This window comes from Postia placenta (genome assembly GCF_002117355.1).
Source record: "Postia placenta MAD-698-R-SB12 unplaced genomic scaffold POSPLAscaffold_22, whole genome shotgun sequence".
Lineage (NCBI taxonomy): Eukaryota > Fungi > Basidiomycota > Agaricomycetes > Polyporales > Adustoporiaceae > Rhodonia > Rhodonia placenta.
In genome coordinates, this window is record NW_020169853.1 from 545,277 (window position 1) to 572,997 (window position 27,721).

General features: G+C 53.4%; 5 protein-coding genes across 5 annotated transcripts; 1 reads left to right on the top strand and 4 right to left on the bottom strand.

The window, feature by feature from the left end:
- Window positions 1-1,768: 1,768 nt before the first annotated feature.
- Window positions 1,769-2,507, top strand: POSPLADRAFT_1159256 (hypothetical protein; the record flags this gene model as incomplete). The annotated part of the gene is made up of 4 exons (XM_024487407.1): window positions 1,769-1,814; window positions 1,869-2,124; window positions 2,347-2,413; window positions 2,454-2,507. 4 exons carry the CDS (start codon window positions 1,769-1,771, stop codon window positions 2,505-2,507), a joined length of 423 nt encoding a protein of 140 aa, XP_024333507.1.
- A 662-nt stretch (window positions 2,508-3,169) lies between these two features.
- On the bottom strand, window positions 3,170-6,811 carry POSPLADRAFT_1159687 (hypothetical protein; the record flags this gene model as incomplete). The annotated part of the gene is made up of 10 exons (XM_024487442.1): window positions 3,170-3,358; window positions 3,708-3,903; window positions 4,339-4,536; window positions 4,593-4,689; window positions 4,747-4,837; window positions 4,869-5,444; window positions 5,553-6,014; window positions 6,121-6,399; window positions 6,453-6,563; window positions 6,710-6,811. The coding sequence occupies 10 exons, from the start codon at window positions 6,809-6,811 to the stop codon at window positions 3,170-3,172; spliced, it is 2,301 nt and encodes a 766-aa protein (XP_024333508.1).
- A 6,023-nt stretch (window positions 6,812-12,834) lies between these two features.
- Window positions 12,835-16,798, bottom strand: POSPLADRAFT_1159565 (hypothetical protein; the record flags this gene model as incomplete). Its single annotated transcript, XM_024487436.1, has 10 exons — window positions 12,835-12,948; window positions 13,041-13,152; window positions 13,254-13,698; window positions 13,749-14,004; window positions 14,054-14,163; window positions 14,214-15,350; window positions 15,425-15,587; window positions 15,641-15,889; window positions 16,106-16,346; window positions 16,680-16,798. 10 exons carry the CDS (start codon window positions 16,796-16,798, stop codon window positions 12,835-12,837), a joined length of 2,946 nt encoding a protein of 981 aa, XP_024333509.1.
- A 2,354-nt stretch (window positions 16,799-19,152) lies between these two features.
- Window positions 19,153-22,322, bottom strand: POSPLADRAFT_1159326 (hypothetical protein; the record flags this gene model as incomplete). Its single annotated transcript, XM_024487418.1, has 9 exons — window positions 19,153-19,258; window positions 19,308-19,689; window positions 19,752-20,398; window positions 20,429-21,003; window positions 21,080-21,349; window positions 21,407-21,502; window positions 21,566-21,739; window positions 22,015-22,136; window positions 22,259-22,322. Coding segments are annotated over 9 exons (2,436 nt in total), but the record flags the coding sequence as incomplete, so codon positions are not given.
- Window positions 22,323-23,519: 1,197 nt separating this feature from the next.
- POSPLADRAFT_1175107 (hypothetical protein) lies at window positions 23,520-26,294 on the bottom strand. The gene is made up of 12 exons (XM_024488327.1): window positions 26,206-26,294; window positions 26,085-26,145; window positions 25,851-25,975; window positions 25,661-25,768; window positions 25,438-25,546; window positions 25,180-25,244; window positions 25,035-25,113; window positions 24,760-24,910; window positions 24,657-24,693; window positions 24,267-24,592; window positions 24,175-24,206; window positions 23,520-24,122 (listed from the first exon to the last, which is right to left on the bottom strand). The coding sequence occupies exons 1-12, from the start codon at window positions 26,239-26,241 to the stop codon at window positions 23,542-23,544; spliced, it is 1,710 nt and encodes a 569-aa protein (XP_024333511.1). The 5' UTR covers window positions 26,242-26,294; the 3' UTR covers window positions 23,520-23,541.
- Between the last annotated feature and the right edge of the window lie 1,427 nt (window positions 26,295-27,721).

The following is a 27,721-nucleotide window of genomic DNA, read 5'->3' on the forward strand; positions in this document are numbered from 1 at the left end:
TCAAAAGCGTTGTGAATACCTCTTCAAAATGTCTTGCGGTGCATGGCGAAGGCGCCTGCATTCTGTGCATGCCATGGCTCCCTGAAAGGGTGGGTCCGTGGATACCATATACCCAAGGCTGGATTACACCTCTCCAGGCCTACCCACTCTCACCGGGTGATGCATGAAGGCCGCGTGAGAAGTCGAAGAAGGCCCATCTCCATTCCTTGCTGGCGATCGACGCACGAACATTGTGTGACAAGATGAGACACTGCGTAGTGCAGGAATAGATGTTTCGTGCATCGCCTGCGCGGATCTTGGTGTGTAATAGTGTCCATTATATGGACGTATACTTCACGGCGTGCGATAAGCGGTGGCCATCTCGGACCACCTTCACGAATATACCGAAAAGTATTTCATCCCTATCACCAGAGTTGGTCTCATGCTGAAAGCCATAGACGCCGTTGTCGTCCATTACTGCACTTATCTTCGCACTATCGCATCGCGTACGTTCTTGCGCGGATCACTTCACGTCATAGAGAATTTATAGTTAAATGCTCTACATTCTATTCAAGAGTGGAGGTTATAGCAATCGCGCTTGATAAAATGATGAAAAAGAAGCGAGTCATGATGGTGCAGGCCGGTTAAAAGTGGCAGATCATTGCAAAGGCGAGGCATGCAGATAAAACAGAAGTTGGAAGGATGAGCGCACCCACACCAAATCGATCAGACAATGACCACTCATCTCGAGTGAACACAGACTATCGCGGACGGAAAGATATGCACTGGGTAAAATTGGGACTAGAGAAGGAGCATATAAGATATGACACTGAGGATACCACCTTACATAGCGTCCCATCTCGCCCGCCATGGTAGATACCAGAGCCGTTGACACAGAGCAATGCCGCTGATAGCTAGGGTCCAGCCAATGAAATTTGAGGAGACAAGCGGGATAGATAGCTGACAGAGCATTACAGCCATGTCTACAAAGCCAGACGTATTGCTTGTATTGCGTAATTGAGTGCACGACTTCGTATGAGGGCCCCGGCAAGACCCGGCAATTGCACTGCCTGACCCAACTTGATGACTGGATGTAAGGAAGAAGACGTAAAGTTGTGTCCCTTGAAGCTTGAAGCTTGGAGGAACGGGAAAGAGAGGACTTCGTCAGCTTTGTATCCGGCCACTATGATTGTGCGATCGATCAATCAGTCGTGTAGCCACGTGGAGTAGTAGTGCTCTTGCGGTAATCTTGTGAAGGCTCGGTGAGGGTACAAATGGGAGCTCGTGCTATGGCAATGCACCATCGTCCATCTATGCCTCCCAGCTGGGCTACAATTCGTGTGAGTTGGATTTACTGCTTCGAGAAAGTGTGCTGTTTTCGAGATTGACGCGGCACCACATAATCATTTGGTGTTTCCTGCCTGCTGAAGGCTTCTTGAGAAGCTTGCATGTTATTGCTAAGACAGGAGTATACTTTCCACAACATGCACTGCTATTGTCCTATCAAAAGGTCTTGCCCCGGGGACCGCGTAAGCCCCGCATCCAGGAAAACAAACCTTATTCCCAATGGATATAATGAGGGCAAACTCTACTTGTTGCTGCTGTTGGTGACGATCCGCTCTGCAGACGTGCAGCGTCGTATTGCGTCTAGAACTGCCCAAACGCAACTGTATGTGAGCAATGGCTGCTTCTGATTGCAAGCCGCTGATATCATCCCAGTGCAGAGCCGTGTCGGCGCAATCCACTCATATAACTTCCAATATCGGTCTCCGAAACGCACGTTGCTACCATGCACCCTGGGCCGGGGGTGAACTCCACGGTTGATGGTATGCGCGGTACGTATTATATCTCACCAGAGCTGGTCGTACTATGTTGAATGCTGCTGGAAGATGCCACGTCATTGGACCCGGCTCTGTCAATTGAAGATGATATGAAGGATCTCGAGAGCATTGCATATTCGTCCGCAAACGCCCTGCGTGGTCTAGGCGGGAGACCTCAAGACCACAAAAACGGTCCCCTCGAGGCTGAAGGAGCACTGTGTAAGACAGATCCATTGCCGACGGCTCCAGAAAAAGAGGACATGGAAGTCGATGAAAACAGGAATGAAGTACCTTCGCATTCAATAAGATTTCCGGAGACTGGCATGTGAGTGAATCTATCAATTATTGCTACTACAAGCACAGCGAACCAAAAGCACAGGCCGAAGTTCGTATTTGATCCAACGACTATCGAATCGACGAGAAGTGCATATCGCCGGATAGCACGACCCGTTCCTCAAGAGGTCGCTGACATGATCATTGATCTACTACGCTACGACCCTAGCGCACTTCGCAATTGTACACTCGTGTCCAGAAACTGGATCTACAGATCCCGAAAGTACTTCCCAGGCGGGGGTAGAATCATATTCCGCAACCGCGAAGAGGTTATACGAGTGGTAAATAACGACTCTCGTACTTGGACACCTACCGAAATAGTCGTCACAGGCGAAGGGAGCGGCAGATCACTCGCCCATCTCACTGCAGTATTAGCCAAATATAAGTCGAGGTGGAAGACCCTGTATCGTCTGAGGATAGAACACGGCGACTGGCATGCAGGCGACTTACATTCAGACATCTTTCGCTACTTTAGCGTGTCTAACATCTGGTCGCTGACACTAAACGATGTCACTTTACCGTCAGGGATGGTTCTCAGGCAGCTGATCTTTCCTATGTCTCGCCAGCAGTATCCGAGCTCGTCATTACATCTGACACGGGTTCGGTTTGCGGATGCCTCTCTACCTCATCCTTCACAAGTCCTGCGCTATGATGCAGATTCCCCCACCATGACATCATCTTGCGATTTGAATTTGCGGGTTCTAGACGCAGCATCGCTAGCAGTGCTCACACATAGCCTGCTTGCAGCTCAACACCCCAACTATGCATTGATGCCGAACATCTGGATCATGTCGAATCATGCGGAAGGGTATGAGCGGCCTGCGCTGGCTCCTTCAAGCCTCAGACAGCTACTGCGGGTGACAGGAGGAGCCGTGCATACATTGCGTCTTGATGTCGTTGAAAGTACTGGTGAGCAATCCTGTAGTTCTTATCCTGGGTAGAACATGATCCCTGATCCCTGATCGTCTTATGAAGCTCGCCATCTATCTCCTCTGCTGAGTCCAAGATTATTCGCATACAGCTCAAACCTCAGGCTTCTAGACCTCACGATATTCCTCGACGAGCATTCTATCAGTTGTGAATGGCTGTGCGAAGCCATCTGCAAGCTTCCCGAGTCGCTCGAACGCTTCCAGATAGACTTCAGAATTGGCGTTCACGAAGAAGACGGAGTAATAACACCTGAGAAAGGCCCCCATTGCAATGGTTGTGCTCGGCGTGCGCCCCCGCTAAACAATAATTTCGACCTTCGGGCAGGTGGTATTCATGGAATGTTGCTCCAATTAGCTTCCATCTGCGAGGGATTGGACAGCCGCCTCTCTCGTCAGACAGAAGACCATAACCGCTCGCTCAACATTGGAACAATTAGAATATCCATTTGTAGGTGCGCGGCTCTGGATCGACATTTCTGGAAAATCACATTGGGCGCTTTGTTCCCGAAATTGAAGAAGAAAAAACGGTAAAATATGCCTACTCCAACTTTTATCTACCTTCGTGCTCATGTTGCGTGTTATCAGCTTCGCGGATGAAAGAGTAGTACTATGGTGTCGACACTGCGGGGGGTCTTTGTGGTCACACCAAGAGGATGATCCGACCATCGAAGACGAGCCCCTGGACAGCTCGGATGAGGAGTCGGAAAACTGTGATTGCGATAATAGGTCTCGCCGTTAAAGTGCGCAGGATAACGACACGCCACAATGCCCCTCTCGCTGCTCTTGACCGCGACTTGACTGTCACCTCCCCATCCTCCGTATAAAGCAACCTCGGTAGGAGCCTGAGCAGGATTCCTGGAATCAATATCGTGTAATGTTGACAGAGCAAACTCCGTTTTATACATGGAATTATTTTAGTTTTCTCATACCCAGCACGTGCAGGACAACATGTACGAGGGCGGTCGTTTGATGTGCAGTTTGCGTGAGCATGAGGAGGCATGCGAGTAGCGCGAGAGTATGTGTACGAGCAACAGTGCATGAACCATGAAAGAAACTGAAATGATGTGAAACATGAACACGTCGGACGGGACATGTACACCAGTCGGAGTCGGCTGAGTCTCATGTACGCCGTCCGTTGGCGAAGAGACTACATCCATCCCGTGAGCATATGGAGAAGGACGAAGGGAAGAGATGACGGTCACCGGTTCTCATACAATGTATCAAATGTATCAAATGTATCCTGAATCCGTCCCATTGTATCGTGTACATTTTCATACCGGACATTGTCCGGAGGGCACCGTGCAGCACATCCGGCCAATGCGTCGACAATATCCTTCGTGAGGAGGCTGGCGTCCTGCGTGGCCAGGCACGCACATGCTTTGAAGACTGTATCAGCATGCGCCCATGCATCTGTTTCTCTGCTTTCCTGAGCCACCATCTCCATGCCGAATGGCACAGGTATCTTGCCACAACGGCTAATGCGTATTGATTGACCTCACAGACTTCAGCAAAGTTAGATCGAGGGACATACGCAGCCCAATGGAATGCAGATGACGCATATTGCAAGAACTGTACGATGCTGAGCTCCCTGAGAGCGATTGGAAGGAGTGTGAGCACTGTCTGGATATCTGTCATTGTGGAATGAGTGAGCTGTGTGGAGAGTTTGGGGTGGACTGGATACACACCACTTTTGTCGACGTGGCCATCGTTGAATTTCGGATAGTAACGAACGACGAGCGGGGCGATATAGACCCGAACTTCGTCAGAGGTTCGTCGCTGCCCACAAGTCCATCAAACGACTGCAGACCATGGGCATCGTCCTCGGCATGGCACCCAGAAGACTATTAACGAGCTTCAAGATGCGCTTTTGCTCGCGTTTCTTATCGTTCATATTGCTAGATGTGACCTTGTTGAAGATGTCGATTGACATGTGCCCCAACGTGCCGACGGCTTGATGATCTTGCTCCGCGGCCCACCATAATGTCGTATTGTCTTCGTCATGATCGTGCGCTCGGCGATCCAAGATTTTGTAGAATGTAGGAAGCGCTTCGCTGATATCAGCTTGCTGCAGACAAGGTCGGACGACGGTGCTGAGGAATGACTCGTCCATGACACATGAGTCGGCCTCGGCAAGCATCCTCATTTGGATTTTGTTGTCATCCTCCAGGGTCTGCATACAGAAGTTATCCAGCTCTCGCCAGTCGCTCAAAGGAGGCAGATCCCGCATGAGTCGCCATTCCTCTATCCGACAGCAGCAGTTCCATATCCTGCGTATGACATATTCATGACCACGGTCTACGCGGACACGCCGGTGGATAGGATTGAACCGCGAGTTCTCCAGCTTTCCCATGGTCCATCTCCAGAAACGGAAGAACCACCATGCCTGCGCCGATTTTTAAGGGCAGTCCGGTGAAAGGGATGGGATGACAGAAGTCGCGATGGTCGGCACAAGGAGGAGGAGAATAAGGGCCGTTGCAACGCCCGCAACTACAGTACTGAGAGTCCATAGAAGGATGTCGAGGCCGACAAGGAAGAGGACAAGAGCAAATCGCAGCAGAAGCGGAAGAACAGTTACAGCTTGTTCGACGCCCCAGCGCGTCAATCCTCGACGGCGGAAGAACCACACACGGACGCTTCCCTGCGACGCCTTGGAAGTGCCATTGACGTGGTGGTGCAACCATTGGCTAATGGAGATCGCCACCGACGCCGCACCAAGACTGATAATCAATGCAGCAAACCACAGCACGGCTACAGCAACGGTCGTGGACGATGGTCCAGGAGAGGACTGGGAGTCGGCGGAAAGGGAGATTAACCAGTTAGCGATGGCGGTGTGTCCCGCATCGGCCGCGACAACACTGAGATGGACGGACATAGAAATGAGTGTTTGAGTGACGGCGAGGGCGACATAGAACGGAACAATGAACCTGGTGAGGACGGCAGAGAATAGACCTGACTGGAAACACGCTGTATTAGCATATGGGCTACATGAAGTCGAGCGAACAGCGACAGGCCATGCATGTCACCGCCAGGTATGTCGAGTTACACGGTAAAATACTCACAAAGAGCAGCAGGTTATTGATGTCCTCTTTCCACTTCTCCACCAACGACTCCTCGAACTCCCACACCTCCTTCGCGCACTTCGCCCGTGCGTCGTCTGGTTTTTGTTTTGTTTCGAGCGCGTCCCATAGCACCTTCCTCACTAGCTCTTCGTCGAGCTTGCTCTCTGCGGGCAGCGGTTCATATGTGACTGAAGCCCTACCGCCAGCGTCTGCTTCGTTTGCTTCGTTTGGCTCACCACCTTTTCCATCGCTGCCGATTTGGCTCTGTACTGATAGTACCTGTATTATGCTTTGAGTTGATCAGGACAGCCGTTCGTGGTCAGTTAGCTCACATCAGCGTCCTGAGCAGCTTGTCCATCACGGTCGAACACCTTGATTTCCTCCAAAAGTATAGATTCGCCCATCCACTCGCTGGGTCCTTCTAGGGAGGCTGGCGCGAACCCCTGTATTCCGGCATTTCCTATATGGCTGCTGAGACTAGACGTTGATCGAGACTTCCTCGATCCGCTGCGACTGCGTCTTCCCGACATTACTGGATTCGATTACCGTCTTGGTGTGAGTAGCGTGTAGCGAGGGACGTGGAACGTACAGATATGCTGTTCACACACTTTATGAGGCTCGACATTGCTCCCGAGCGCTGGTGTGGAAGCAGACGATTGGCGAAGTAAAGCAATGCGTGATGGATGCCCATTGAGCTTGATGAAGATGGTGGAGTCCAGGATGCAGAGCCCTCACCTTATGTCTGATAATGTCGTAATGCATGTCATTCCTGTGTTCCATTTTTCCCTAGTCTTCATGAGTTAAGATAGCATCACGTTGCGTATAAAGTTCTCTGACGAGTACAGTTGAATGTTCGCGCGTCTGATGCATCGTGTATGCGACCACATAAAGCCTTGTCAAATTGCACTGCCCCTGCGACACGCGATCTTTAGCATGCAAATTCAAATTGCACATCCCGGTGTGTATTCGGATCGTTGTCATCCGGAAGGCCAAAATGTTTGATGCACTAACCAGCTATTCCGTATGTTCGGCGTGTGATGCAGGCTAGATGAATTCTGGTTCGGCGTTATCTTGTCGCCACACAGGCAATACGACGGCTTCAAGGAATAGATCATGGGACTGATGTATATGAGGATGAAGATAATCGATAGAGTACGCAGCCATAAAGGGCTATAGATCAGCGTGTACGATGACTGTATGCTTATGTCCCCGGAGCCGCTGGTCCTATAACGTGTGTCATGACTTCCTGATCGCAGTGCAGCATGTAAACGGAAGCCCATATCTAGTCGTATCTGCCTGCCGCCATCCAGCAGAGATACGGACAAGACGGAATGTAAGAAATGCCGTAAACTTCGTCATCGACGAAGTACGAGTCGAAAAGGTAGACTCGACACGAGACGCAGGATACAACTCTAGATACAATCCCCGAAGTACAAGCGCTGCACGATTCAGCGTAGTGATTCATTATGCAAAAAACTTTTCGATTAGGAAGCCATCTGGTGCACGACGGTCACACGTGTGAGCGCGTGGCTCACTGCGCTTAATCGTGACTCGCCATCTCTCTCAGCGATGAAACTTTGAGATGCGCTGCATGTAGAAATGTCCAGGACCTGCGCGAATTCTTCAGAGTCAAGATCTCTCAGTGCACAAGGAAACAAGTAAGGTAGCAGGATGAAGGTCCCTCGCACGTCTCCTAATGCGCGACATTTCGCGAATGTGCGCAGGGAGGACTGAGAAATATGTAGCTCGCGTGAAGGAAGTAGCCTGGGCGCTGCCACACGGAGGCGGTCACAATATTGCAGTATGATCAAAGTGGCCGAGAGGGTCCAAACGAACGCAGACGAATTGTGAAAAGTGCTCTCATTGTAATGACGACCGCATTCGAGCACATAGCTCTCACAGAGCATGGTATTTTGAGTAGACGCAAGTAGCATATGTCTTTGACAGGCTCTGCGTCAAAAACTGAGTTGCATTATATATTCAACAGTACTAGGAACAGGCATGAACAGAGTTGCCACGCACTTTCAAATTTGGGATGCCAAGAAACATACAACATCAGAGATGCCTAAAGAGACTTCCGCAACATGACAGCAGCACAGCCGTAGGGAGGGATGCCCAAAATACAGAGTGTTTCGCGTAGCAACAGGTAGAGGAATGCGAGATAGGTAGCTTTATCCAGACGAAAGCCCAAGGTTGTCATGTATACGCCATGTGTTTGTTGTGGTGCGCCAGATGTTGAAGGAAACGAAGAAGCGGCCGGAGAGGAACAGACGAGGCGAGGCCTGGCGAGGCGAAGAGGCGCTCTGTCGGCCATTGCCGATCAAGTGTCCCGGCCCAGCCCTCCTTTGCAAGCTCTGTCCTGTTCTGTCGCCGACGACCTTGCGCTCGCTGTGCCCGAGGCTCCCGCAGCGCACATCTCATGCCCATTCGCCTTTGTATTCTCTCCATCAATGTCTACCATACTCACATGCGGACACTCTGTGTCGAGTCGCCCATTTACGCCCCTTGACCCCCCTTTCTGCCGCTCCCATACTTCCCAACACGCTCCCACCCTCTCTGGCTACTCTGCCTCCTTCTATCCGTCGCAGATGCTCTCACGGAGACGGAGAATCTCTACTGATACATCACATGTACCGATTAGCGCGGCGAGCTTGTGCCGTACGGTTTGAGTCTGAGTCTGCGGTGGTTGTAGTTTGGTATGTCGTAAGCCTTCTGGTCTTTTAGCGTAGTTCTGATTTCTGTCACACGAGCTCTTGTGGAATCACTCTCTTTGATCGAGAATTCACGTCTGAAAATGAACTCCCAATGTATATGTGGGGCACGCAGTGCCCAGTTGGTTGCGGCCTCTTAACTGCAGACGGCGCGTCTTTCACAACCTTGGTCAATGCTTGGAAGGAGTACGACACAGCCACGTCATCACACCCGCTCTCGCACTCGAAATGCCGCGCTATGACGCAGACAATAATCTAACGGCGGGTTGTCGCGCTCAACACGGTCAGTTCGGTCGCTGCACCGACCGACATCATCCGTCCCTCCTTTAAAGACGTCGTCCCGTTGTCTTTGCCCGCATACTCATCTATTGCACTCTATATGTTGTTCATGTGTCTCGATGCCTCATCGCCTGCATTTCCTCCAGTCCATGCACTCCATGACCTGCGCTCGACGAGATATTCTATATTCATTTCGCGACAGGTCGTGCAGCCCCCATATGTTCCGAGAAGGCAGGGACTGCTGTCAAGATATGTGGAGAAAGCGGCGGTGCATCCTGCGAGCTCTCGCGCGCTCCATCGACTTAGGCACGCGCACCCGCATAGGTCACTATGCGCTCGTAACGGAGACGCGTTTTCCACACGTATGCGAGCTGACTCCAACGTCTCTGCTCTTGCAGATTATTCCGCCCTCCATGCGCTCGTAAAGGCAGTCCTGCAGGTCGACAGGGTATTGCCGGATGAGAACAAGCGACACAATCGTGCTCGATGTAAGCAGTCAAGTGAGCGATGCCTCTTAGCTGCTGGACTGTGTCCAGCTTTGCCCTGGCCGGTCCTTGCCGTCGTTGGCGAGGATGCTCCGTATAAATAGGGACTGTAGCGACCCATGTATTTAGGTACGGAACGCCGAGTATATACCATTTTTTTCTCCCTCTCGCCTACCGCAAAGGCGCTGGGTGGTGATTTGTTCGCATCACATTGGAGAACGAATGTCATAAGATCAAAGTTGCGGTTCGCAATGTTGACGCCGTGTCATGCATTGTACAAAGCCCCGAACGGTAGAAACGCGTACATGAGGTTGAACGACGACGAGTGATCACGTACACCACGAGTCACGAAAGAGTAGCGTAAGAGGTATGTTCCTTCAAAAACGAGATGGGAAGCCACGTCCGTGGCACAGGCAAGCTGGACTCGAGACCTCAGGGTCAGCTTCACGTCCGGCACATATCTCGGCTGGTCTAGGAGTGGCCCCGCGAGCGCGTCATATTTACGTCCGCGTCCTGCCCGACTCAGGAGCGTGACGTCGCCCGCACTCCCGACGTTGGCCCATGCCGTCCGCTACGCATCGCCGTCTGCCCCGTCCTTGCAAGCCTTGAGAGTCGGAGTACATGGGAGAGGTGTGAGTCGTATCGTATGGTAGATCGTCTGTGTGGTGAACGTATAAGCGGAAAAGTAACGAAGGAAAAAAAAGCACGATTGATGTAGTGTTCCCGTTAAAGACACATGGAGGTGCACAATGTTGTCTTGTTATGCCCGATATGAGAAGCGCGAGAGCGCACGACCTGCATCAAATCAAACATTGAGATGGTTAGTAAGCATGTTTTTCATATTTATTTATCTAGTTTTATATCCGCTTGAGGGCGATGCCCTACGCCAGATGAGTAAGCATGTTGCTAGTCTTGCCGGGTGCACTGAAGGTAGCAACCCCACCCAGCGACGCTGATACCGGGTCTGCCAGCAGCTGGAACATGCTATTGGTGTTTGCAGCATTGCCCGGTTAGAGCAATGCGTCAAACATCCAATGCCATATTCCATGCTGTAGGCAGCTAGGGTAAGGGCGTTGCGGGGCGGGGACGTTACCTGCGGGGTGTCCAGATGAGACTATCGACACAGAATATAGACAGTACGCCCACACGTCGTCACTGTCTCACAATGCGCTCAATACCGGCCCACGGCGATGGTCCTCATTGAAGGACCAACACGTGCAATATGGGCATTCGGGAGCATGCATATAGAAAACAACTAGAAGACAATGTGACCGAGGTGAGATACGATCAGCCAGCGAGCTGGTAGGGCTCACCTTTAAGACGAGCGTGAGGTACACTTGATCTTGAGGCACACTGGACGCCATGCAATGTTGCAACATGGCACTCGACTTCTTACAGAGAAACGCGCACACAAATAACAAAGGTGGCACACTTTGACCGACAACCGTCAGCCGAAGAGAAAAGCATACACAAATGTCAGGTGGCAATAAACGACGAGAGGATCAATGACTGACCAATGAGCAGAAAACTTTATCACGGGGTGTTGATGATGTATGTGCATGACCGTGTTCGTGAACCGCCACTACAACGAAGATATGAAGTCAAAACGGGTCAGTGATCTGGCGAGAGTGTACACACATGTGGAGGCGAGTGTCATACGTCCATGTGTCACCCAGAGCCGCTCTCAGTCGACATGCTCCACCATGTAGCGATATGCTATGTCTATGGCCTAATGATGCCAAAGCGGGCGTCGAGCACGAAGAGGGCAACAATGAAGAAGCGTAGGTAATGAGAGGCTGTATAGTATACAATAATTCGTAGTACTCACGAGGCAGCGTGGGTCGACACGATACAGGTGCATGCGTGGCGAGATGCCGAGGACCGAGGACCAGGGCAACGAGGGTAGACGCCTTGGTTAAGATGGCCCTCGATTGAGGTCGATTATAAGAGGGAGGATGCGGTTGAGGAGGGAAGGGACCATGGTGATAAGAGGACAAGAGGCAGTGGGGATGAGAAAGGCGAGGGACGGTCTTATATACCGAACGTGGCGTTTGGTTTGCACTGTTGTGTCTTGTGGGCAGCTTCGCGCGCACAAGTCAGCGAAAGTCAGCCTCCGCAAGTTCAGCCATCTCCGACGCTCTTCGCGGAGCCATATTTGTGGCTGGCTGACCCAGACAGGGCCGTTCGTCCGTGCTAGTCACGGTTGCAATCCGGTGTCGTGAGCCGGCGCGCCGATGCACGAGTCTGCATTGCCCGGACCTTGATCTGCTGGTGGAGACATGGAGTGCCAGGGTCACATATACTATAAGCGCCTTGCATACTCCGTGTATAAGATGCCTCCCCACACGATGTTGGAAGTGGCTTCGCCGACGTTTAGTACAAGACACGTCGGGAGTGTGACGATACGTAAACGTGTCTGTGACAGGACGCGTCGCGCGTCTATAGAACCGCCCTTGCTCCCGTTGCATGACCGTACCCGCGTAATGCAGTCACAGGACCTCGGGCTCGGAGATGACACACAAGATTGACCGTCCCAACGGCTCTCCGACGGTCCGCCGGCGCCCTTGGCTCTTCGCATTCAGACGGACCACACCACTCCCCACTCGTTAGCCCTCAACTCATTCTCTTCATGAATATATCGGACTCTTACGACGTGTGCTGCCGCTCCTTCACTCATTCCGACCGCGCGCTCTACTGCGCTCGCGTTTCTGCGCTCGCTGGCTGATTTGTCTCCTCTCGAGGTCGGATTCTCTCACAGAGAAGCCATCTTCAATGAATCGGACAGGTCTATCGATTGGCACGGCGGATTCGTGTCGTACGATTTGGGTTGGCGGTGGTTGCGGTTTGGACTCGTCATCATGGTCTGTCGTATGCCTTCTGGTCTCATGACAGTACACGTCTGCCTTGTAACTCTCTTGTCTTCAATGCAGAATATACGTCCACAAAAGTGATAGTGATGACCTTGCTCGAAGGCTGCGTTGACAGTGATATCATCCGTCCCCCCTGTTGCACCGGGCTCCCGTGATCCACGCCTGCCTCGACATCTCTCACTCATATAATGTCTAGTCTCTTCCGCCACCTTGCCCTCACTAGCTCACATTCACGTCCTGCGCTTTCCAGGGATTCCTGAAACTACGTAAAGGCAGTCCGTACAGCTTTACTGTTCTTTGGTTGAAGAACGAGACGAAGGGTCACGCGCAGTCATGTTAAGTGCTTTCTATATTTTTGCGCACGCCACATTACTTTTTGGAGCGTTTATGCTGTTCCGGAGCTTCTTTATGAGGAGTTGATCCTGTGATCTCGCCACGCATTGCGTCGGAGGTCACCAGAAACGCCCTTCTACCCTTTGAGACCTGGGCGAACAAGCGTACACACTGTCGATCGTTCTCGTGCGAGTCAATGAGTGGGAGATACAGGCTCCGAATGGCACAATTAAATACAATACTTCAAACCCAAGCAGCGCGTAGCCTCTGGCGTTCGCGACACTGCTCCTCCATACATCGCCCTCAGGATATCTCTCCGCGATAGTTGGTTCACCGATAGACGTCTGGTAAGCTCTTCGCGTAGGACAAGATTGGTATCAAGCTGTTGGCGGTAGTCTAATTGCTGCTGGCATTTTGTCAGATCTCAGAAGAGGCAAGACGAGAATGATACATACGGACAATTGTGGTTCTGCGCCAAGCGCTCACGCATATTCTCGAGCCTTTTTATGGCCGATGTCTTGGCACTGCACCTTTCTTTGTCCGACTGCTGGAGGAATAGTTCCGAACCAGGCACACCACTAAGAGTCGCGAATGAGTCGACAACCTCTTGATTTACCAAGCGACTATGAGTCCTGAAAAGTCCATCTATCGCTCTGAAAAGAGAATCGAACAATATCACCGCATTTGACTCCTGGAGCTTGCGCTGAGTGAAGTGTGTATCGGGCAGACCGAGGTATTCGGATACGGCAGTGATCGCTGCATACACAGCAGGAACAACGTCGACAGCTTCGGAAGGAGAGAGACCCCTAGCGAGATTGAACGCTGTCGATGACAGCTTGAGCATGTCTGTGACCTTGAGCTCGCTATCCGGAGACAAGAGCAAGAGCAATGCTTTCACATCTGTGGCGCATTGAGTAAGTGTGCATTACGGCTCGTATGCCGAGACGAACCGTCGACGCCCACTGGGAACTTATACTTGAAAGTATAAGCAATATCTATGCGTTTCTCCCGCTCTTCCTTAAGGAGCGCGCCGCCTACTATTATTGTCTTGATGAGTGCGCAGTATGCATCAGGCTGCTTTCTCATCGGCATGCCCTTCAGAGACACTCTGAGTTCATCCAGAAGAAGCAATTGAACGGGTCCATGTTCGGCCTTAGCGGAAAGAGTCAGGATTATTTTCGCCATGGCGTGGTCTGCGTGACCCTCCTGCGCAGGATGAGCAGTGCAAACCAGATCGTCGCTTCAGGTGACGCACTTTCAAATGTTTATTGTCTCGCAACAGCTGCACAATAGTGAGCGCCGTCGCCACCTCCTTGGGATCGATCTTTTCTATCCATGTTGGCACAACATACTCCAAAAAGCACCCTGTTAAATAATCAGCTTGCAATTAGGGTATTGGATTGTTCACTGCGCACCGTCTGCATCTGGGGCGAGTTCAATCAACACTGGAATGAGTTGTTTTTGCTGGATGCCATAGCCCCAAGATTGGGGGATCCTACTAAGGACATTGGTTGCTTGTTCGCAGACCTCGATTGCCGCGTCAGTGAGCGGCATGACATGAACAAGGTGTAAGAGATGGTCCATGATACGGCTCACTTTCGCGTCACCAGACGGAAAGTCTTTTTTATTAGAAAGAAGGTGTACGCATAGCATCGCCATTGCGATGATCGCGGCGGAATCTTGTCTGACGGAGGTCCATTTGAGCTGCGGCCAGGGCGCATCGGGTCTTGGGTCAATTTCGTGGGCTCTATGCTCCAAGATGCGACACAATACTGGAAAAGTGGTGTCGAAACGATTTTGCTGGATCCAAGGCTGGACTACTGCGGTCAGGAGCTCTTCGTCCATAATGACTTCATCCGCGGCGGCAAGTATCATAATATCCTTTTGACTGCCTTCTGTGGGCGTGACGGTACGCATCGAGTAATCTTCAAACTCTCGCCAGTTGGCGACTTTCCTCGCCTTGACGTACCATTGCGCTTGCCATATAGATCGAAAGATCCAGAAGATTAGCCAAGCGGTGCGTGACTTATAAGGGCAATCCGGAGCGAAGGCAGGGACAAAAACGCTGATGATCGTCGGCGCCACGAATAGCACGAACATGGTTGTGGAAACGGCGGCGACGGTCAGGTTTAATGTCCACAATTGCCGTAAGAGACCAACGATGAACAGGACCATGGAGAGCTGCAGCATGAAGGACAGAGCATCGATGATAAGGTGGACTTGCCACTTCTTGAGTGCCTGGTGACGATACCACCAGGTCTGTACGCTCTTCTGCGACATAACTGATGGGCGATCGAGGTGATGATGTAGCCACTGTCCGACGGCAATGGCGACCGAGGCAGTGCTGATACCACAGATCATCGACGCGAACCACATCGAACTGGTGAATTTGGTCGACGACGATGCGATTCCGGTAGCGGCAGCATCGTTCAGCGATGCCTGCTGCTGGTCCGTCAACTTGTACGATCCTGCGCCTAGCTGCGCCGAGATGATGAGAAGGACTTCAGTCTGGGGATCGGGACGGAGCATCGGGTAGAATGCGACGATAAAGCCTGTGAGTAGTGTCATAAACAGACCATCCTATGATCATGGTATCAGCGGGGTCTCGACAGCTGAGAGACGTCACTTACGAAAACGAGCAGGGTGGAGATGTTATCCTTCCACTTCCTCACGACGTTCTCCTCGTGATGCCAGACCTTCTCAGCACAAATGCTCCAGAGGTCCCGCAATCCCGTGGAAACTGGGGCGGGGGTGAACTTGCTATCTTCCTGCTTGGTATCGGATTTATCCTGTGCCGCGACGGAGTCAGCAAACCCCTCCTGAGTAGTGGAACTTTGCTTACCTGCTCACTATCAAGCTTGTTATGCAGGTCTCCCTCAACCCTGTCGCGCACGACTTCCTCGACCCCGTCGCGCACGACTTCCTCGATCCTGTCACGCGCGACTTCCTCGATCCTGTCGCGCAGGTCTTCCTCAACCCTATCGTGCAGGTCTCCCTCGACCTTGTCGCGCGGGGCTCCCTCGACCCTGTTATGCGGGTCTCCCTCTGCCTTGTCATGCGGGTCGCCTTCGGTCTTGTCTCCCGGCGCGTCCTATAGCAAAAATGGACGTCAGTAAGCGTACGAGCCATCAAGACAGCAACATACCCCGGTGTCTTGGGCAGCCACAGAACCTCGGCGTACGTCACTATTATAGGGCGGCGTACAAGAGCGTTCAATGTCTTCTGCGCCATCATTTATATCTAGAGCCTAAATCGCCACAGTTCAAATCCTCGCTGGATGTGCGAAATCAGGAAGGAATAAACGTACATGAGCATTCGATGTTACAATTGAGGCCGCGGCCGTCGTACTCCCACTCGGTTGGTAGGAATCCCCCGCTCGAGATGTCCATTGCGGAACCGCAAGATGATCATGCACTGGCAGGCCCTGTTCTACGTCGATGGCCAAGAGTCCATCTGTGGTGCTTCCACCAACGACGACAGCGGGGTCGCCCCCTGAGTTCCAAGGAAGCCATGGTGAGAACGCCTTATACAAGGCAGTGATAGAAGATCTGAAAATTGGCATAGGTGCGACGAGCGGGACAGGAGAACTGGGGGAAGAGGCGTGCTGTATGAGTTCCTGATAAACCTTGCTGTGTTATGCTGAATGGGGACAACGCTCGAGTAGAGCACCATGCATGCATTCCGCACGGCCCTCCCCCGAAGCACACAGCGCCGCACACAAAGGGTGCAGCACTCCGTACCCGAGCCTGGACCGTATAACCCTCATCGCCTGAACATTTGCCAGAAAAGGACAAGTGCCAGACCAGATGCGAGTCCATCATCTCTGGACGTTCCTGTACAGCGCTTGAGTGTCATAGTTGGTTCCGCGAACGCTAGCGTACCTCAAGTCCAGCGCCACGATCCCAAATCGGCGACGTGTTGTGTTTACACCGACGCGATAGATAGCCTCATGGCTCGTACCTCGAGCCTCGCGCGCGCACTTCGCGTTGACCTCATGCATACATGGACCTCGCTTGGGACTCACCACGTTCCTTTCATCTACGCTGTACTCTGTGGGTAGTACCTGAGATCGTTCGTCTGCCCCCTCAAACGTTTCGATCTTTCGAACATGTACTTACAGCAAGCCATGTGATACATGTCCTTGGAGCGCTGCTATCTTAACTCTGTCCCGATGCACAGCGAGCAAGGACCTTACACAGGAAAGCTCTAAAGGCGTCGCTTATTAGCTGAATGATAAGCCAAAACGCGGCCGGGCCCGCAGCTTGGAGAACACTTGCCGAACGAGAGTATAAGCATTGCATGATCAGCGCCGCGGAGTGGACGGAAGGAGCTCACGAGAGGCACGCGGGAGTCGAGGAACACGCCGCATGTATCAAGTTTCAACGTCTGCAATACAAGCTATAGGATATTCTGGTATGTGTTCATGCAAAACTGGGTCTCAAGCGAAGTAAGAGCCTCCGCCATGCGCCACGGGAACCCCGAGTAAGTATGAGCCTGCAAGGACAGATGTCAATAAGTACATCGCAAATATAGGCTACATACGTACTATCAGGGAATGGTATGTACAAACACATCTGATGGATGATCCACTCCGGGTAGCACGAGGTGATCGACAAGATATGTATTGGATTTCTCCGAAATGACTTCCAACATCACGGTGAGTGGAACAGTGAAGAACAACTGAATACAAGCAGCGAAGCGATCGTTGTTGTAATTTGGCAATTTGTTTGTCGAGCCGGCCGACGTGACATGTGCCCCGGAGTGTGCATACATGATCGAGGCCGATCAGAGATAGTACTGGATTCATGAGGTACGTGATGGTATACGTACCCTCATTTCTCCCCATAGTGCCTCAGTGCATATTAGTACACCTACAGATTTCCTTACTCGTCGTTCGCAATCAACATTGTCTCGATGAAATGGCGCTCGCAGGATGGATAGTTAAAATGCTGGCTTGAATGGTGAGCATTTAGTAAGTACTGACGAGGCAGCCTATGACAAGTCGTCGTGATCGATCAACAGCCTACCTCCGCCTGGCGCTCCGAGTGGCCACTCGCCTCCTCTCAAGTCCTCGCACCCCTCCATCGAGTCCGGTCTCATGCGTCTTGATGCCGCACCTCGCCATCGTGCAAACGATATCGGGTACTGAGCAGGGCGCAACACCGGGAGGCACCCTTCCGACAATGGACAGCAAGGATAAAAAGTGTGCCAGATATTACACCTTCTGATTGGCCAGTCTGCAATGTCGAGAAGGGTCTCGGTGATCCAGAAATTGATTGAACATCTCGTTCCTGCCGCGAGGCGTCCTCTGTGTTCGGCCTCCGGAAGACAAGACCTGCCCGCGTTGTGGGGCAACAAGACATTAGCGTCAGTCGTTGACCTGGTGCCGGCGCCTGTCATTATCAACAACCGATCTACAGCTCTGATTGGTTAGTCACTAGTGGCCTCAGGGCGCTTGCTCGAAAGGGGGGCGCCCATCGATTCTGACCTCCGAGTCGGCACTTCCTCAGGCTCCCTGCGTAGTCTTGAACTCGGGCCCAAGGCAATGCAAGCACTCGGATACCACCCGCGGAAATACATCGCAATTATCCTCACACACTTTTGGACACGCCAGTGTACAAATGACACCAAGTTGTTATTGCGCTCGTTGCTTTCTAACATTTTATGGATATCTGGACTCAACATTCGCCCGCGCGAAGACCTTGCAACCGTCGATCACCACCGTTCATATATAAGTAACACACCTTCGTCGCATACGGCCTCACCATATGGAACTTCGTCAGCAATGCTGCCAGGCCTTACCGTCTCGGCGGACATGGTCCGTTGATCCGCCTTCTTCCCGTCGCTCCCCGCACCCCGCCGAACTACAGCTCCGGTCGTGGTAGGTGCGTTAGGTGTGGTATATTTGGCAGATAAGGGCTGCGCATGGAGCGCGGAGAGCGCGCTAAATGCAGCATCGTTGATGAGTGTGGAATATGCGGTGTACAAGACGAACGGAGGGAGTTGTATCTCAGTCATCGCGTTTGTCACATGACGCAGCGATGAGCTTCAAGACGTAGTGATTCGCGGATGCCTTGAGGGCATGCTACTCGTCATGAAGTTTCCTTCTTCTCGTAATGTAACACTAATATTCTGGAATGACTGGAGCGCTATATGAACAGAAGGATTGTATATATGGAGCGGATTTTCTGCTTTCAGGGAAACAATATACTTTTCAGTGCACACTGACACGAATGCAAAGTCAGGGCGGAAAATAAGGCCTGTTCTTTTGGGACAGGAAATCAAGAGTATTGTTGCAGACGGGGTGATACATGTCTCGTGCGTGCAGGCTATGGATCAATAGCCCGGTGCAATTTAGCTGAAAGTAGTTGCGGAGATGTCTTGTGTGGGTTCTGTAGTCGCATCAAGTCCAGCAGGCTGAACCGCCGGCACTGTACCGTCCGTTGGCTGAATACTGATCCTACAAACTTCAAAGTCAAGTCGATGCAGAGGAATGCGAGGAGACGCACATGTTTTGAATTGTCTGCATGCATCGCTGTATGTCATCTTTGTATTCATCGTTATTAGGACACTTCGTGATGCACGTTGTCAGCGCGGCATTCAAGTCCTTAGAGAGTAATGTTGCATCGGCTTCGAGTAGTGCATGATACCCGTGTAACAGCTGAAGGAACCAGTACCAATCATCACCGCTGGTGATATCCTGAGCCATGGTGCTGCCTTCGGCCGACCCGAAGTATGCGGCTATGTCCTTCAGAACGCGATGCGTGGAATCACGGATATCTGGGAGCACATCTGCGGCCCGCTTCAAGGCGGAGGCAGAGAACTGCAGGTATCTCTGAGTGCTTAAATTCGTATGGGCAGTCGATAGGCGGTCAAGCACTGTACTGAGGTCTGCAAAACGTCGAGAAATGAGCGAGAAGGACTCGATGGCCAGTTTAAGGTAGACGACACACCGTCGACATAGACTTCACCGAATGCAACCAGCCATCCCAAATGGTCATGTAAGCATGGATCTGATGTCAACTTTCCGTCGGACCACATAAAGGCCAATTTGTCGCGCACTTCCTCCTCTGCCGCAGGGGTGGCAAATAGGAGGCTGCCTAGAATCTGGAGGATGTGAATACAATGGTCCAGGGCATTATCCATGTTGTCAGGAATGCGATCGAACATATCCGCAGCCACACGGCCTAAAATGACAATGCTTCGGCCATCTTGCTCTTCATGGTACCAGCGGAGTGGCTGATTCTCGTCATGGTCGCGATCATGTGCCCTTTGCGCCAGAATATCGTAGAAAGCAGGTAGAGCTTCCGACACCTTGGCTTCTTTGAGGCAGGGCTCGACGACAGTTGCGAGAAAGCCCTCGTCCATGACTCTTGCATCCGCCTCCACGAGCATCTTGAGCCTTGCTTGCCTAGGCTCTTTTAAGGTCTGCATGCAAAAGCTATCGAGAGCGATCCAGCCTCCAAGAGGCGGAAGATCTCGGAATATTTTCCACTTCCCAGCTGAGCTCCATAGATTCCATACCATCCGTACAACATATTCTGATGGGCCACCTCTTGGTTTGGGGATGGAGTTCCAACGAGACTCCTCGAACCAGCGGCTACATGACCGCCAGATGCAGAAAACCCACCAAGCCTGACTTGACTTATAAGGGCAATGGGGGAATAGTGATGGCAGAATGGGGGTAGCAATAGTCGGCAATAATAGTAGGACAACAAGCACCAAGGTCACAGCCGCAACAGGGGTGCTAAGGGTCCAGAGGAGAGCTGCAAGGCCCACGAGGAACATGAGGAGCGAAAGTTGGAGTAGCAGTGGTAAGATAGTAATTGCTTGCTCAACGCCCCAGGAACTCAGGCCAGTGCGCCGGAAGTACCAGACACGTACACTTTGGCGGGGAGTCTTTGACGTCGTTGTAGTGTGGTGGTGAAGCCATTGGATGATGGAAATCGCCAGCGATGCGGCACCTATACTGAGTAGAAGGGCAATGAACCACAGAACACAAACAGCGACGATGGTGGCGGATGGTCCGGAAGATGAAGTCGTATCGGCGGATAGGGATAACAGCCAGTTGGCTATGGTAGTGTGTCCGGAGTCAGCAGCAACGATGCTCAAATGGGCTGACATAGATATTAGGGCTTGAGTTGCCGCGAGCATGACGTACAGTGGAACGATGAATCCGGTTAACACCGCAGAGGAAAGCCCAGACTGGGAGTATGTGTATTATGTTAGAGCATCTCTCTCCCGATACAATTATCACAGTTGTCATAAATATATTACTCACAAATATGAGCAGATTGTTGATGTCTTCCTTCCATTGCGCGACAACAGATGCCTCGTATTCCCACACCGCTTTGGCACATTTTGCCCACGGATCTCTCGGGAGGTCTTCAGAGTCCTCGATTGTCTCTCCGGAGTTAGTATCATCTTCACCCTCTGCCTCATCAGCAGTGGATATGGACTCAGGTGCGGCGTCCCCCCCTGACCCCTCAGAGATAGACTCGTTGGATTGCCCAACAGAAGCATCACTGCCTTCCGACTTCGTCTCGATAGTCTTACAGTCATGAAGCTCAGCACATTAATGCGATATGCCACTGTGTAGACCACGTACCTGCCAGTCTATGTCCTTCACTGAGGACTCTTCTACCGCTCGAGAGGTTGAAGGCCTAGCAACGTCAAGTCCGCCAGCCATAGACGTTGCGGAAGGCTGAATATACATTCAGGAGCTGATGGCTTAGTGCGTGTCAAGCCCGGGACAAGATCGACTGACCATAGTAGCCACATGAGGCTCACTGCTCTGCTGTGCGATGGTGATGGTTTGCAAAGGAACATCGGAGCTGTCCCCACCTCCATCGTGATTGCCAGAAAGATTACGAACTCGATTTAGAGAAAACTTGAATTGTCCCTGGTTTCCACGCCTGCCAGAGCGCCTACTTTTCATTGTCTGAGAGATCGTTCAAGTAGGAGATCAAGTGCAGAAGGGCGCCCAAGCAGCAACGAGGCGTCCGATAAACGCTCGCGGGTCATCGTTCATATAACTGAATCGAGCCTCCTCACAAGCGCTGGAATGGAAGGAGGACCACAAAGCAGAAGGAAAGCTGATTGAGTTCAACGCGCGGTATCACGGTATGCATTCACTGCCGGAGATATATGTGTCTGACTAACCACAATCTCGGATAGATTAGAAAACCGAAGGGTAGCTTATTTGTCAGCGCTTACAGACACGAGCAACAAGACACGATACTCGTTGTCCTGGTAGAGATGTACATGGAACGGTATTCTGCACTCAGAAGTGATCCCAGATGCATCGTGCATCGTGCAATATGTGATGCAGGATGATTCTGGTGCAGCAATGTCACGTCATCCTGTACTACACAGCCAGTCGTGACAATGTAAAGGAAACGTCGAGGCCACACACCATTCACCTAAATCGAGCTCCTCGTCGTCATCAGCTAGACCGTACCAAGGACGGTGTGGTAGAGGAAAACGCGCTGGAGCAGGAAGACCATCCTTGGGAGGAATATCAGCGGATATGATTTCTTTCTCTGTTTCTCTGGTTTCTTCAATCTCTTTCAATATGAATTCGAAGAGTACGTACCTCTCGAGCTTGCAAAGGCGGCGGCGAAGAGGATGGAAAGCGAGTGCTGTAGGCCGATCGAGGATGCCGGCGTCGTCACGCACCTGAGGGCAGCAGGTAGCGCACGTAAATATGACGCGTCGGGAGCGAGATACTTGAGGAGCTGCTTCATTGCCATTCGTGGACTTGGACTGGAAACGTCGAGTCCCGCTCGCTTGTGCCCAGGACGAGCTCCCATCCCGATCTGGAAGGTGTTTTCCTGTTTTGGATCTTGTCTCGATCGTTTCTTCACAGATGTGCGTCATTCCCTCCTCGCAGACCGCGTATTACATCATACCTGTCAAGGCTTCCTTGTACCCTTATAAGCCGGTGTCGACGTCGAAATATGTATCTTCCCTCTCTCCCTCGAACCACAATCATCTCTCATTGTTCGAGCTAGTACGGACGAGTCGCACGTACTTAGTAAGTATCCTATTCGTTCGAGCATTGTACGCGCTTTGCTATTCGGGCACGCATCGAGACACGTCGTCTGATCGTATACGTGTGCTATTCGAGCACACTTCGAAGCGTCACATTTGTTATTCTCGCGCGTGTCAATTCGAGCACGTCTCGCACGGGCTCTTTGTTTATCTATCGCCTAGATGCATTGCTGTTCGGGCACGCTTCGGAACATTGAGTTTATTCTTCTGTTTGATTGTTCTTCGTATTATGACCGCGCATATAGTCAGTATAAGACGGTCAAACATTTTTCATTTTATGTTCTAGCTAGCATATAGTCATCAAAACCCATCAACCATCTTCGGACATCGCTGCGAACTTTCCTCCCACAACGGTGGCGTTGACCGCGAGACTGAGTCCCTTGGAACAGTGCAAAAGGTGCGAACATGATATTTGTCCTTCCCTCCGCGAGCCCTAACTTTATGGAATCGCCTGCCTGACTTCGCAGCAAGTAAACGTCCCCAGCACCCCAAGCAATTGAGTGCAGGTGTCTATGCGATTTATCGCCATGTGACGAACGATCAGTCGATGCCGGCGAGACATTCTAACGCGATATACACTAATAAGACATGCACTACATTACATCCCCCCCCATTTTCGCTTCGCAGACGTTACACTATCCAGTACAACGCCGTCAGGAACACGCGTCTAGGCGCGACATCGCTCCGCTACTATGCCACATACGTCGAGTCCGTCCGCGCCGTATTGGACCTCGTCCGTAATTCTATCGCATGCTCCGCCCCGTCAACGGATACGGTCCGCTCGCTCACGCGCTCCGCTTCCTTCACGTCACTCCCGTCCTCGCTCGGGCTCGCCCCCCTTGGCACACCGTATGTGTGCTCGGGCTGTGGCCGGTGCGGCATGCCGGGCGTAAAGTGGCTGCGAGGGGAATGCGGGGCCTTTGGCGGATGTGGTATATTTGGAGAATGTGGTGTCTTTGGCGGACGCGGTGTACGGGGCGTGCGGAGAAATTGAAGGGAGCGGAGAGAGAGCGGCGAGCGCGGCGTCTGGGGCGAGCGCGGCGTCTGGGGCGAGCGCGGCGTCTGGGGCGAGCGCGGCGTCTGGGGCGAACGCGGCGAACGCGCTTCGGCCTCGCGGGCGATGCGCTCGTCTAGCGCGCGGCGCGTCTGCACACCGTGCAGGAAGAACACGAACACGATGGCGGCGCAAACCATGACACCCTGGAAGATAAGCGCGCGATACATGTTATTCGGTGGGCTCGCGTCGGGGCCGGCGCGCAGTGCGCCTTCAGCTGGAGAACGAGTCATCACACGATCTAACTCCGCAGGAATTGCAGTGCTTACCGAGGACGAAGATGACCCCAAACAAGTTGCTCCTATGCGCGGTACAATACGTCAGTCGGCGAAGAGACGCGACGCGGGGTGCATGCACTCACGAAGCCCAGAGTATCGCGGAGCTCGCGTCCGCGTTGCGCGTCAGCTCGACGACGAGCTCGAGCACGACGGGGAGCATCGTGAGGCTCGTCGCACCGATGACGGCCATGATCGCGAACAACCCGCCCGTGTCGTTCGCACGCACTGCCCAGATCAGGCTCAGCCACGCGGCGCCAAGCACGGGACACAGCAGCTTGCACGTCAGCGCGAGGTGGTGCGTGAAGACGCGGTCGAAGAGCGGCGCGGTCACCGCGGCGGCGACGATGCCCACAAGGAGAATCGTTGCGCCGAACAGCCCCGCGATGTCGTCCGTGTAGCCATACGGCTCCTGTGTGCGCCGCCCGCGTGAGCATATTCTGCTTCAGGGATTCTGTATTTCAGAGCAGACTCACGAAGTCTTGTGCAGTCAATATCGCGAACGAGTTGATCCTGCATGGCGGTCAGGTGAGCCGTGATCGTCAGTGCGCACATCACGCACAGAGGAAGGATACTCACACGCCAACAAGGACGCCGAATGCAAGCGTCAGAATGGCGAAATCAAAGCGCTCGCGTAGCGACATGTACGTTGGCCGTTCGCGTGGCTCGCGTCCAGCAATGGCGCGCATGAACGACACGAACGACGGGTTCTTCTGCGAGGCGGAGTGCGCTGTCCGCAAGGTCAGCAGGAAGCAAGATTGCGGGGAGCAGATCATCGAGGCCGGGATGAAAGGTAACGAAGTGTTTGACGCAAGGGGGCGTGACCTCAGACGAACACAAAGAAAGCGACGTACTCGGCGGTGTCGGCGGCGTATCGCTGATGATGAAAACGAACGGCGTCGCCGCGCTGAATATGATTCCCATCACAAGGATCTGCGCAGTCCCAGAGCGTCAGTTAACACCGACCTCGCACGAACATCATCAAGGAATATCACGCACGGACTCGCGCGGGGTGCCCACGAGCGGCGAGATGAGCTGCCCCAGAGCATTGCCGATCGGGTTCGCTACGGGATGAGGCGTCAGCGTGCGTTGTTCCTGCGAAGTGTACGAGGCGACGAGGCGACGAAGCGAGGAGTGCGGCACCCGCGAGAGGTGCGTCGCATTAACCCGAAAATCTTTAGTCCCTCCCCTTTTCATCCCATAAAAGACCCCCGCTCACGCGCGCCGCGGACACCAACCATGAGCATGAAGGCTTACCTATCGACATGAGCATCGTTGCGGTTGTGCGCCCGCGGAGGTCGAACCACTTCTCGGAATACCCGGGAATGAGCACCTGGAAGATCGGCTGCGTGATGCCCGCGATGATCTGCGCGCGCGGGAAAGTAGCCAGTCAGCCCCGGATATCGCGTTTCAAGAGCAACAATAGGAGGCGGAGCGAGGATGGCCGCGGCGAGGTGAAGCGCAAAGTGGGATCACGCACCTGGCCGACGAGGATGAGCGCGTACGCGCTGCCGGAGCTCAGCCCGGTCGCCGTGCCCGCGTAGCGGATCCACGCCGAGAGCACGAACAGGACGCCGCCGATGTAGCACTGTCCGGTCCGGGGTAGGGGGGAAGGAGGACGAGCGTCAGTCGCCTGTTCTGCGTCGCGCAGTCCGCGCTGGCCCACTCACCGTGCGGCGGACGCCGAGGCGCGCGTAGACGAAGAGGACGACGACGGAGAATGGCAGGTAGACGATGTTGATGGCGTTGCCGAGCCAGTTGACTCCGTCGAGCGTGAACCCGAACTGGTCGACGACTGGCGTGCAGACGCGTTTGGTGTAGGTGTGCAGGGGTAGATGCGCCAGATCAGTGGACCGTCGGAGACACGGAAGGGCAGCGGCAGCCCTCAAGGGAAACGCACGCACCGTCTGTCGCTATGGGACCAAACCACACGAGGGAGAGGCCCGAGACGAGGTTGAGGATCATCTGCGCACGCGGGGGAGGTAAGCATGCGCAGGCACATCACGGCGGGGGGATAACACGCACTATAGCGACGACGCCGATCCATCGGCGGCGGTACATCCTGTACGGGATGGGCTCGCCGTCCTGGAAGTCGAGCGCGCACTCGGAGTCATCCTTGTCGACCTGCGTGACTGAGCGGAGGGTGTCAGAGTCAGCGAGGGAGGTCTCGGAGCAGTTGACACGGAGGGAGCGCGGGGACGCAGAGGGCGCGTGGGGCTGGAGTAGGACCGCAGACGGCGACTTGAGATCGCGCGAGGCAGATGAGACAGACGGCAGGTAGGAGAGGCTTTGCAGGGCTTCGGGGGAGAAAAGGAACGACATGGGTAGAGAGCGGCGTGCGGTGGGCGAATGCGACACCCGGGAGGACTCTACAGCAACTATAAGGCGGCGCCCGAGCTCGGCATGATATTGATGTCGATGTCGATGGGTCCCTGCGCAGCCTCTGCCATCTTCTTCCGAAGTCGCCGCTTGCCCGCCTCCGGAGAACAAACCAGGGGTGGATGTGTTTCCACGTACGGAGACTGACGCACACGGCGATACACGGCGGCTGCCATCAGACACGCACCTTCGACTTTGCACGCGTCGCCTGCGGACGACGTGCGGGCGAGGCTGAGGGCGGGATGTTTCCACTTTAGCATGGGCGCACTGCAGGGGAGGAACGGGGCAGGACGCGGGGGCACAGAATGGCGGAGGCATATCAAGGGAGACGTCGCATGCTGGCGATGATGGTGCCCCAGTGAGCCTCCCCCGGCACGCACGGCACACTGCTAGATCTCCCCCGATCGCGCCATGATCACTGTGCCTGGGTCCACCGCTGTCATCCTCGCCTCGTCACCTGCCGCCTCCGCCCTCAACGGGTAATGCTAGCTCTCTGTTGATATTGTCAATGACGCTGTGTCGTCTCTCCCCGCCGCCGTCTGCTCGCTCTTGCACGTCGCCAACCGTCATCGCGTCCCTCCCCATCTATGATGCAACCACCGTGGGGCTGTCGACGGTCGTCTGCTTCGAGCATCGTGTCCCCAACGCCTTTGCCCTGTATCATCTCAGAGGAGCCCGTTCGGAAGATGCTTCTTGGCAGTGCGCATATGATATCCGTGCGCGCGCTCGACCGAGGTGCGTTCCCTGTTCGCGCTCCAGCTAGTCATTGTCACCTGCCACCCCCTCGACCTATCTACCGCCCAGCCAGGAGACCGCAGACGACCGATCACATCTGAGGCACCACCATTCATATGTCCACCATATCTCGCGGACCCGTACGGAACCGACCCATATCCCCCTCCCACATCCCACCTTCTTATCCTCTCCCAGAACCATACGTGGCGCTTCTCCCATATCTCCTCGTGCTCATCTCCCATTCTGCGTCTGCCAAGCCCATCTCTATTTGCGCGCGTCTCTCTCGCCCCGGTACCGGGCACGGCCCCCGCCTCTGCCTCCGCAGCGGGATGTATACACGCTATTATTACTGTGTGCGCGTTCGGGCATTCGTCGGAAGAACAGCTGCAAGCATGTTCTTCTCGAGGTGGCTTCTGAGGTCTCAGGC